General features: G+C 40.6%; 1 protein-coding gene across 1 annotated transcript in view; it reads right to left on the reverse strand.

The window, feature by feature from the left end:
• Positions 1–1,140: 1,140 nt before the first annotated feature.
• The window catches only part of LOC115656129 (uncharacterized oxidoreductase YtbE-like), an 89,752-nt gene continuing 78,396 nt past the window's right edge, over positions 1,141–12,496 (reverse strand). Inside the window, exons 7-8 of the mRNA XM_030572447.1 lie at positions 4,583–5,894; positions 1,141–2,683 (exon numbers count right to left, since the gene is read on the reverse strand). Coding sequence (XP_030428307.1) covers positions 5,742–5,894 — 153 coding nt within the window. The 3' untranslated portion in view covers positions 1,141–2,683; positions 4,583–5,741. The remainder of the gene's footprint in view (positions 2,684–4,582; positions 5,895–12,496) is intronic.

The raw sequence follows: 12,496 nt of genomic DNA on the forward strand, positions 1-12,496 counted from the left end.
TACATGAAAGTAACATGCTGTACTTGGGGACTGGATGACTCAGGGTATCTCTGTAGTGAGATACACAGGGCTTTCATTTTTAGGCATCTGGTTAAAATCCAGCCTAAAATGGTCCTGGCTGAAAATTGTCCCCATCTGACTATTCAGTGGCCTGTGTAAAATGGCTTGGTAATCTCAATCCAGTTCACAGGAATCAGGTGCCCACATCACAAAATCCAGAATCAATACTGGTTGACCACCCCTACTTGACATGCATGTTGGCAGCTCGGCAAACAACAAATGGTACATGGAGGCTGAATTATCCTCTTACCCTTTCAAATATTCTCCCTAGAACAGGCATGAGGCATGTTATTTGTTACTATCTTTCCTCTATTTCTTTTGTGATCTTTTTGTTCTCCAGGTGCATCTCCTTTTCTTCTCTCCCAGCCTTTTCCTCTGCTTCTGCTCTTCAGCACTTTTTCCAAGGCTGCTCTCTAATGAGTCCTTTTCGTGCATTTCACTGGATTACAAACTACAGGAGCACAGGCAAAACCAAACTTTTCTGTTTCTGGCTCTTGAACAGGCTGAAAAACTCCTGTTCTTATCCTGACATCTGAGAATAAGCACTTTGCCTTATGCAAGCATTATTTCTGAGTCACAACAACTGATCCAGTATTGAAAAGGATGCAAACTCCAGGGTTACTCTTGGTTTGATTTCGCAACAGGCTATTTAACTAGCCTGAATTGACTATGAAAAGACAAGTGGAGCTTCAAAGAGGTCAGAGCTAGGCAAGAGACAGACTTGTTAACTCTGCTGTGCACCCATTTGTCCAAGGATAGGTTCTCTCCATAATGATTCCATATGGAGGAGAATCCCCATCCTTCTTTCAAAGGTTCTACCATTCTACTCCTTTTAAACTGTATACCAGGGGTAGGCAACCTATGGCACGGGTGCCGAAGGCGGCACATGGGCTGATTTTCAGTGGCACTCAAACTGCTCGGGTCCTGGCCACCAGTCCAGGGGGCTCTGCATTTTAATTTTAAATGAAGCTTCTTAAACATTCTGAAACCTTATTTACTTTACATACAACTATAGTTTAATTATATATTATAGACTTATAGAAAGAGACCTTCTAAAAAGGTTAAAATGTATTACTGGCACGCAAAACCTTAAATTAGAGTGAATAAATGAAGACTCAGCACACCACTTCTGAAAGGTTGCCGACTCCTGCTGTATAGTTTCCTCTCTTAAGACAATAGGAGTGCATAAAGAGCTAATGAGTGCCCATCTCCAAGTGGCACTGCTACCGCTCCAGGAATTGGCCAGCAGGAGGTGACTACATATCTAGTGAGTTCCCCATCTACTGAATTTATCACCTTTATGGTCTGAACAAGATATCTCAAACTGGTTCCACACATGGGTACTCCACATCAAAGCATGAAGTGTTACTGTCCTGTCACTTTCTAGTTTTGTTTTGTATATATTATAACAAATCAGCGCTGGTAAAGCCAGGCACAGTTGCATTGACTTGCTTGCTATTCCATTGCAAGTCATGGGAGAAGCACCCAGGTACATCAGGACTGAGTTTGGCCAATGTCTTTCTTTTGGCTGTGCTGTGACCTTCTTCTTTTTCTTTCACCCTTATTGTACCAATCCGAAATTTAAATAACATTAAATGAACATTTTGTGTCAAAGTAAAGCTGCAGGCCAATTAAGATGATTAAGTTCTTGTATAATTGATATCAGTTGCCCCAAATTTTGTTAAGAAATGAGACTGTGAAAACGATGACCCAAAGCTTATGTATTACTTAAGGAATGCCATCTCAAACCCAGTGTGAACAGAGACATGATGAGTTTTTATATTGGATAGGAAATGGCCACAAATTTCTCTCCAGCTACTTATGAGTAGCCGGCTCTGAGGGAAACAGTAGGTCACCTGAATATGTATTTGTGCTACTTACCATTGTTTTTGTCTATTAATGAACTAGTTTATACTAGTATTTCATTCTTCCTGGTTAATGACAGAAAGGGAACTTTTCTGTTAGATCTCTTAAGTTTCCTAAATTTAAAATGACTACTGGCTCCACTATAAAATCGAACATCTTTGAGATTCCATATATATGGCTCATTTGAACTTTCTACTTTGGAATTACCTATGTTCTAGATCAGGAGAAAGGTCATCTTTAGCCCAGAATTAGAGAACAAAGGGACACTGTCGCTGGATATCAAATATATCAGAAAGCAAATTTCAGTGGGATTGATGTACTAGTTAAATGTCTAGCAGTGGACTGTTATACAGCAGCCACTTCACCAGTATGTTTTCTTAAAAAGTTGGGTGTCAAGAAACCATGTGACTGGGAAAGTTTAACTACTGCATCCAGTAGTTAGAGCAATGGTTCTCAAACTTTTGCATCAGTGACTCACACAGCAAGCCTCTGAGTACGACTCCCCCACCATCCACTCTGTACATTTTTTGTAGACTGTCCACAATTTTTTGCAGTCATTTCTGCAGTCAAACTTTTGAGTCTTTGAATGCAAAAAGTGTGTGTTTCTTTAATAAGACAAAATGAAACTGGCAATCAGGCACCATGAGAGCTGTCAGGGCTGTTCCTTCAAGTAAGTCAAGACTTGATGGTCCTTGAGCGTGCCAACAGTGTAGCTTTGCCCAACTGAGGAAGAGTTCAGAGAATAGCCTGCAGTGTCCTGGAAGAATTTACAAAAAGAAATTAAAAGGGGAGAAATGTCAGCTACAGAATGGAAACTCTGAGTCAGATTCTGATCTTTGTTGCACCACTGTAAACCAGCTGTAACTACACTCAACTTCAGTAGTTTCTCTGGATTTGTACCAATGTAGCAAAGATCAGAATTTAGCACTCTGCTCATAGTTTAATGGCAGGAATCTCAGATTGCAGATCAGGATATATTGGTTCTGTTCCCAGGTCTGTGATTGACTTGCTATATGAGCTTGCAAAAGTCACTTAACCTCTTAGTTTCTTCATCTGTAAAACAGAATAGGGCTACTTACTTACTCCCTTATGGAAAGCACAGATGGATGTACCAAGTACTGTTTTATTTTTTTATTAAGAAAAACACTTTGAATATGTTATAGCATGCTGAAGTGAAAAAGAGTGTTGCCCATAACTGAAAGCTGGATTGAGCAGGCAATCCTGCTTCCACTGAAATTAAAGTCTGATTTCTAAAGATATTTAGACTTTTAAAATGCAGCTTTCAAAAGCCCTTGGTGCTCATTCCTATTGATTTCAATGAGAGTTAGGCATCTTAAAGGCTTCTGAAAATCTCACTATGTGCTGATTTCCATCTTTAGGTACTTTGAAAATCTGGGCCGCAGTGCCAGAACTCCAATAGGTATAAACAAGTCCAAGTCTTGACTGAAGCAGGGTCCCAAAAAGTAGCAGCTGAATTTAAATACAGTGAGGTTGAACAGAATAATTCAAGCCATCCAAAGAAAATATTATAGAAAGACCTGAACATCAGAGAAACTGATTATTAAGAAAATGTGTGTGTGTGTGTGTGTGTGTGTGTGTGTGTGTGTGTGTGTGTGTGTGTGTGTGTGAGAGAGAGAGAGAGAGAGCGAGAGAGAGAGAGAGAGAGAGAGAGAGAGAGAGAGAGAGAGAAACTAAGCCACATTTAATTAACTTTGTGCATATAAGAGTCAATATCATAAGCTATCATAAGCAGGAGCTTTAAAGATAACAGAACAATGTAGATGTGGAACAGTTTTGTGCAGTTCAAAATGTATTCGTGTTTCGGTTGTTGCGGGTTAAAACAATCTGGTTTGAAGTTATCCTTTCCATAATGGATAGGTTAGGTGAATCAGTTTTTTGTTCATGTTCAAAGAATCGAAAAATTCCAGATCTTCTTCCCTCAGATTAAAATCAAAAACCTGTGTTTGGGGGAAATAATACAATTAGAGTAAAGAAGATAAAGACAGATTGTTTACTATAAATATGCTCTCAAATAGTAAAATCAGGTTTCATTCTATTGTTAAATATCATAATATTATTCATGATGAACTTATTTAATGTGTATATGGGTGTCATAAGAGCCCTGGGGGTTTAGATTATAATTTAGCATTAATTAAACTGACTTCTATTTCAAAGTGATATTGAAAAACATATTTCACGTATTGTTACAAAGCCTGAATTAGTGTTTTGTGTTTCCACATAACAGAATTTATTTTTGTGAACTAGACCAGTAAGAAATGGGTGAAATCAGGAGCGGCTTAATTCCAAAACAGTAAGAATTAATAGGTGTTAGCACATTAGTGTCTGAATTACAAGTACAGCACTGAGTTTATTAATGCCACTGCAATAGACAAAGAAAGGAAGAAAAAAAGAGAAAGTCAGCAGCAGGAAATGAAAATAGGATTGAAAGGAGTTCAGTAAGTGACTTGAAATACTTTTACCAGAAGTCATTGCATCCAAAGTCCTAAGAAACTTTACTATATCCCATCACTATGTATCTTTTTATGCACTTATTAAAATATAGCAGAAGTGCCTTAGTGCAAGTGGTGCAAGCAGTAGTGCAAGTGGATAACATAATTCTACTACATTTTTGTAAGTAAGATAGTCTCAAACTCACTTTTACTCCAATGATGCAAATCAGTTAAGCAAAATTCTACTGTTAGCGTTCTCTGTCCCACCAGCAAACCTGACAATACTGGACAGAGCATCAGAGTTAAATACTGAAGTCTAAAGAGCAAGAATATAGTCTTAACAGAAATATCTGCCACCAACTGGAACGTCATTTATGTGTAATTCTGAAAGAAACTGAGCCAGAAGACAATTCCCTCGACAGAATGGATAGTGATAATCATTTTCCAGATAAATCAAAGGTGTGTATAGCTGTACACCAGTATTTTATGATAATCATGCTACACTGGACATTTCATATGATTAAACAAAAACATTTGCTGTGCCATTAATATAAGGCCTCTATTAAAATAGCCTACTCTTTCTATGCCAAGAAAGTCAATTTAAGCCATAGTACAGGACTTCCATCTCTATACTCCAGAAAGTGATCATTTACCAACCTTGCCATGCACCCACTTGAATGATTTACCACGAACTCCTCTAGCAGTGGCAGACTTAATTTATTTTCATGGGATGGGTCTATGCTGTGGAAAGCCATTGAGGAATAAAGAGCTCACAGAAATGCACTCTCCCTTTTCTCTCATTATGAAACTGTAAAGAGTCAGATGAAAAAGGGAAAAAAACCTGTATTTTGTAGCCAAGTTATGGATTTATTTAAGGTCGGCGCATCCTCAGTGGAATGAAGCCTTAGCTAAAAAAACCTAGAACTTCCCTTTACAAAAACTGAGGGGGGGGGGAAGCTAACCATTTATGGAACTATCATACAGTTGATACAAAGCCTTCTTTAGTAGTTCTGCTTCTGAATTGCTCTCAGCCAGCCTTGACAAGTCCACTGTTCAAAAGGTACATCAAAGATGCCCCTGCAGAGGGCTGGCTGTACAGGCTGAGCAAGAGGGCCACTGATGGCAACATTTAAAAGCAGCAAAACTTTTTGGAGTTCTTTGCATGGGTGACTGAGATCTGGTACAAATGGCCCTCTGGGCATTTGCTTAGGGCAGTAGATCTCTTAATGCTGGCCCCGTTCAGTTCACACTCAGCAGAGATCATCTGAGGTTATCACTAGTGGATATGTGTTAAACAACCACTGGGAGGGGGGATGCAGTAGTATTAAAACTGAGCCAAATTAATCTGAGAGTCTATGTTGGCTTTTATTTCAGTGGATGCTGAAGGTACTCAGAATCCTGGAGGTTTGAGCTCTTAACCCTGAAGTCCTGGTCCCATTGCAAGTCATCAGAGTTGTTCTTTAATCTCTTGGCAGTAGCTGTAATTATTCCTGTTTGGTGCTGAGGATGGATAAGTGGCTGTTGAATAAAGATGGCAAGTAAAGTCATGTTTATGTCATAACTATCACATGAGCTCATTACAGGGAATACAGTTCAAATGTCCCTTCAGAGGCATTGCATTCTCAAGTCTACCAAACAGTATCACAAAGTGTTACCACTAGGTTGACCCATCTTTACTTCTGTTGGGTACATTGAAGTCAGGGACCTATTTCTCAGATCTTCAAAGCACTAGGAAGAGATTTAACCACTTTGTCTCCAATTAACATCAGCAAGAGCAGCATCCTTCTAGTATAGTGCTTTGAAAGAGTGGTGTTAATGTTATCATCTTTCCTGTCAAAGTAAAGCAACTACCTTTAAAAGGAAAAGAGGTGATGTTTACCCCAGTGCACAAGGGTGGCAATATACATTTCTGACTTCTTGACAATGAGGGCTTTTGAACTTATAATTATGACAGCCTGTTTATTACATGTTGTTCAGAAAAGCAATACAGCTACCTTTAAGTTTAGATTGTGGGGAGAGATGTTATAGAATCTCTGATTTTACGCAATCACTGCTGCAGCTTGGTCAGAGATGCCTTATGTCTGCACTTTACATGACGACCACTTGGATTTCTCAACTAAAGGGTCTAAAATGCCTTTAATCCACATAGTATAAGAGCTTCCAAGAAAACAGACAAGCATAAAAAGAAAAGGTTAAAAAAAGCCACTCTCAATAGATCAGACAGGAAGCTACTTGGCTGGGCAGCTACCTCGCCCTTCCCCTTCAATTTTTGTTTATTTTTCTCCTTTCCTTATTTATTGTTTCAAATTAGTTTCCATTCCCTTAGTGATCAGCGTGTTCTAGCAAAGATGGTTGATTAGACTTACATATGCAGTACTTGATTCATCAGTATTTCAAATCAGGTACTACTTAACCCCAATTAAAGTGGCTGCTCTAATAGCTTAGTGTGTTAATAATATTGGGTAACAAGTGCTGCCCTTATCTTTATTCCAGCTCCTGTTGGTATGGCTGGAGACTACAGTGAGCATGTGCAATAATTATCTAAGCCTTAATGGATGTCTGTATAAAGGTGAAAGAGTTTACTCTTTGAGACAGTCGGTCCTACTGCATTCCATCCGATCTTTTTGTGTATTTCAGCCATTTTATCAAAGAGGCACACCATGATTCTGAATGTGTGTGTGCATATAGATTCATTTTGAGAAAATCTGCAAGAGCATCCTCTACCACTCCCTCTTGGGCATTGTAATAAGAGGAAACATGAAATAGAATTGACTTTCAGTTTTCATACCTTTAGTGTTGCTTGTTTTCTTGGTAACTGAGTCAGTGTACATCTGCTTCTAGCACAAAATACAGCTGCTCATATCTTGAAAGAAATGCCAAGTGATGCCTTTAAACTAACAGATAGCTCATTTGCCCTCTTTTCCTTCCCCACTATTTCTGATTAGTTGTACAATACTTTAAAGAAATAAGAACACTGTAAGTATATTAGGAAATTGGTATAAATACATCTATACAGAGTTCTCATTCAAGAAAGGCTGAAAGCAGCCCAGAAAATGACAAGAGTTACCTTTTTTAACAGCATTATGTTAACTGTAAAGTCAAAAATGTAAATTACAAAACCAATAAGCCCAATTCTTTCATGGTCCAACATGACAGAAACCAAAAGAGACAAAGAGAATTTGTCCCAATGCTCTTAAATTAAACTATTTTAGTATTAAGCTTGAGAAAACAGTTCACAAGGAAAATAAAGTAGTAACATGCATTATATTCCCAGAAGCCAAGAGATAACAGGATTCCATTCTTATGATACTGGGGGAATTAATGCTTCTGAAAGGAAACAATGGGTGCTGATTAGTGATGGCACAACGTGCAAAACTGCATATCACATCAGCCTGCAAGGAAGATAACATGTCAACTTTGTAACAGCATTATGAAACCTATATTAGCTCAAAGTACTGTGCGCTTGACTTTAAAATGATGCTTTTCAGCACCAAGCAAAAACCAAAAAAATCCTTACACCCAGGACAATCAGGTGTAAGGGTAATTAGAGAAATGAGAATTACGAAGTAAAACAGTTACTTTCAGTAACTGTTCCTTAAAAGGAAACAGGCTAGCAATGAGCATTTCATATACATACTATTTCTATCTGATAATTGACACCCAAGCCTTGTGAACATGTTCCTTGCAAGAAAAAACAGATTTCATTGTGTACATAAACCAGCCTTTAAATTTAGAAGGCATGGTTTTGTCGTTAACTTGTATTAAATACTATTCAAGCCACTCAGTAGAAATAAAATGTCTAGTGACTAGTTCAGCTGATTAAAGGGACATATCCCTGATATCTAGTCCATTTAAAAAAATCAATTAAAAGTAGTTTCAAGTACTACACCTGAGATCACCCCTCCTCACCCTCTTCAATGTAGGGGGGTGTAAAAAACCTTTCTGTTCCTTTCTGCTATGATAAGACCCACTCAAACAGAACTGATTAATTGTATCCCTACAGGGAAAACAGTGAGACTGTCACAAAATGTATTTCAGTTCACAAAGTAAATATATTGGAAAAACAGAGAAATAATCCCCCTTCTAACTCTTTCAGGGTTAGTCATCCTAATTTTAGCTGTTACTTGCCCTGTCCTATGATGTGTCCTCATGTTTGGGGAACTTCTTTCCATTACCCACCTAACCATTTGGGTATCACTACTGGAGTCAGGGAGAGAGCTGATGGTGGACTCTCTTGCTTGACCCCAGATTTGAGTAGAAGTAGATGCTATGTCAGGTGTACAGTAGGCTCAGCATAGTGAATAGTGAGCTACTGCAAGGAAGCAGGAAGAAAGCCTGCCTCTGAAGTGACCACTGCAGCTTGTAGTGGTCTGGAGGGGACACTACAATGAAATCATGGCTCAGTTCTAGCTGCTCAGAACAGTGAGACAAACCACTAGGAATGAGAGCAGAAAATTGGTCCTGCTCTGGCCTAACTAGAACTGTTGACCAGTAAGCTCCCTCAGTCCTTACTCTGACAAACTCCATCCAGTTTTGCTAGAGTAATGTAACTAAGCAAAGACTTCTATATCTGGCACATTTTTTTCCCTATGCATCACTATGCTTGAAAAAAGAGGCAATATTTTGGCGTGATGTTTGTTTGTTCAAAGTAAGTATTGGTAAAACTCCAAACTATTTCCTGTAGTTTCTGAAGTATTCCCCAGTGGCAATAAGCAGAGCCTTGCAATAGAAGGCTATTGGTTCACTTGGGTGGTTCTCTTATGTCTCACAATGCATATAAGGCCCAATAAATGCATTAACAGCTTACTAGAGCACAATATGCTTTGTTTTACTGCTTAATTTGAATACTGTTTAATGAATTCCACTATACTACCTTATTGTTCTGTAAAATTACTTTTCAGTTGATACTCACTGGCAGAAATATTTATTTGTGCTTTCTTGCAGAGACCTCCCATGCTCACTTTGCCACTGACTTCATTCCTGTCCTCCTTAGAAGATGATTAATGGGCCCAAATTTAAAAAAAAATGGCTTCTCATTTTGGATGTCTAAATGTTTTGTGCATAGAGCCTACTTTACAGATCTCAGTAACTCTGAAAATCAGGCTCCTAGCCATCTAAAGTTGGGCATCCAGAAACTGTAGCAGCCAAAATTACAGACCACTTTTGAAAAGTTGGCCTTTAATCTTAGTTAGGAAGAATCAAAATCTTTCTTAGAACATAGAGCTGTACGGGTATAAGTGATGGCACCATTTGGCCTAGCAGGTCTTTTCTTTAAAATTTTGGTAAATGATATTGTAATTTAGGAGATAGGTTTAGGCATATTTTTCTCTTGAATGCTTGTAGAACTAGCCAAGAGTTCTGAAGGAACTATTAGCAAGAAGAAAACTTTGTCTATATTTTAATTAGCTGTGTAGAAACTAAACTTCAAGGGCAAACAACAGTACATGCCAAAACACATGGTTTGCTATAAGTTGGTTCTTGATAAAAACCAAGGAGCTTTGTTTCATGATATAACTAAAACTGAACGGCAGTGGGAAAACTGCCTCAGGAAGTCCAAACACAATATAAATCATAGTCAGATTTTCCATACCTTTCTAGACACAGGAACTCCTAAAATATCAGACCAACATGATTACATGCTGAATGTTCTGTTGATAAAAGCTTGCAAATATATTTCCCAAAATATATCTGTAAACGGTATGCTCACATTTTTAGCAGAAAAATAAAAAGAACAGTATGTGCTGTGAATGAGATTTCCTGAATGACGGGATCAAAGAGAAAATTAAACTAATTCTTGCTGCACAAAACACTCATGACTGCAATATGAATAAGAAAAGAGAAATTATGCAGATGTTAGATCTGCCCTGTTTCTGCTAAGAGGATTAGCTGGTTACAAACAAGCAAAACAAATTTCTGTGTCAAATTTCAGTTACTAAAAAAAGCAAAGGAAAGAAATAGACATATGGATTTTGGCTGTTGAGTGATAATGATTGTGGCTGTGCTTTAAATATTATGGGCCAACTCTGAACCCCGTGTTATGAGGTATCCTGAACTCTTGCTACCACACACACAGCTCTGCACCAACCTGATTGACCTTACGGATGTTCAAGCCTGTGCGGAAGTGAGCCATAGAGAATTGGCTCAAGGGGTGTGAAAATCAGGTGATGTGATGTACCTTTTGTGTAATGGCTGGAGAATGTGTATGTACATATTTTTATTTAATTTCATTATGAGTTGAATCCAGGGCTGGTGCAACCTATTAGGCGACCTAGGTGGTCACCTAGGGCACTGGCATTTGAGGGGCAGCATTTTTCTTCAGCAACGACTGCGCCGGCCAGATGTTCATCAGCATTTAGGCGGAAGGAGCTGGGGCAGGAGGGCGCGGGGGAGGGCCGCCTGCAGCAAGTGTGTGGGGGGGTCAGCACGCAGGGGAATTCCTTGCCCCAGCTCACCTCTGCTCTGCCTCCTCCCCTGAGCATGCTGCCCCGCTCTGTTTCTCTCTCTCCTAGGCTTGTGGTGCCAAACAGCTGATTGGCGCCGCAAGCCTGGGAGGTGGGAGAAGTGGAGCAGCGACTGTGTGCTTGGGGAGGAGGCAGAGCAGAGGTGAGCTGGGGTGGGGAGCTGCCGCACCGCTCCCCAGGTGGGGGGGAGGGCGCTGCCACGGGGGAGGCGCAGCTGCCACGGGGAGGGTGGGGAGCTGCCGCAGCGCTTGAGGAGGTGGCGGAGCAGAGGTGAACTGGGGTGGGGAGCTGCCACACAGCTCCCTGGGCTGGGGGGAGGGTGCCTCAGAGTGGGGGGGAGAGCTGCCGTGGGGGTGGCCTCAGGGAGGAGGAGGGAGAGCTTCCGCGGAGAGGGGCCTCAGGAAAGAGGGGTTGGGTGGGGAGCTGCCGTGGGGGGGGGCGCCTCAGGGTTGGGGGTAGAGCTGCCATGGGTGGGGCCTCAGGGAGGAGGGGCGGGGTGGGGAGCTGCCGCGGGGGGGGCACCTCAGGGTGGAGGGGTAGAGCTGCCATGGGTGGGGCCTCAGGGAGGAGGGGTGGGGTGGGGAGCTGCCACAGGGGGTGTTCCTGGGGGGGGTGGGGAGCTGCTGCAGGGCTCGGGGAGGAGGCGGAGCAGAGGAGAGCTGGGATGGGGAGCTGCCGCACGGCTCCCCGAGATGGTGGGGGGAGCTGCCACATGGGGGGGCACCTCAGGATGGGGGGCAGGAGCCGCTGCAGGACTCGGGGATGGGGGAGGATGGAAGGTGGAAGTTTCGCTTAGGGCATGAAACATTCTTACACCGGCCCTGGTTGAATCTTTCTTGCCATATGCACACAGATAAAACTACTGAATGAACACTCACATGAATAAGGACAGCAGGATCAAACCCTATATTTGCAATGGTGTCAATATGTATATCCCTATTTCCTATAGGAGTCTATGCCTGGCATTGGTGATTCCTTCAATGCTCTCCCTCATATGACTAAAATTCCCACAGTAGATCTGCCACAGAAGTAGTTTAGCTTGTACATTTTTTGTTCTGTGTTTCTGTTTTCTAATTCTCTTTCCACATTACTTCTTAGTAATTCTCTGGGGCTGGGACTGTCTTTTTTGTTCTGTGTAAGCACGGTGAGGCCCTGGTCCATGACTGGGGCTCCTAGGCACTACTGCAATAATAAATAATAATACAGTTTGTTTTTTTAACTCTCACTCAGCATTCTCTCCTTCACACTTCTAACCATCTGCCTAACAAGTCACCTGACAAGTCATTTTGCACTGAATCATGTGTTTCTATTAATACCACTTTCCTTTCATTGCCTAATATTTTCTGTATAAATGGTCCGGTTCAAAGCCCTAATGAAATCAGTTGGAGGCTTTCCATGGACTTCAGATCAGTCTCAAAGAGCACAAAACACTAAGTACAATAAACTATATGCAATTTAACCAATAGAGCAAAATTTTAGACTGAAATTTTTCACATTTGTTTGAGAATATTATCTTAAGAAAATGTTCCTTTTGTATGTTACATATTTTAAATCGGTTATAATTACTGATAGCCATCAAGTTAACAATTACATTCTACTATGAAACTGTACAAATTTAAATTGAAGTGTGTGGATGGCTGATCACTGACACAAGAAAAA

This window comes from Gopherus evgoodei, chromosome 8 (genome assembly GCF_007399415.2).
Source record: "Gopherus evgoodei ecotype Sinaloan lineage chromosome 8, rGopEvg1_v1.p, whole genome shotgun sequence".
In the NCBI taxonomy this organism is placed as follows: Eukaryota; Metazoa; Chordata; order Testudines; family Testudinidae; genus Gopherus; species Gopherus evgoodei.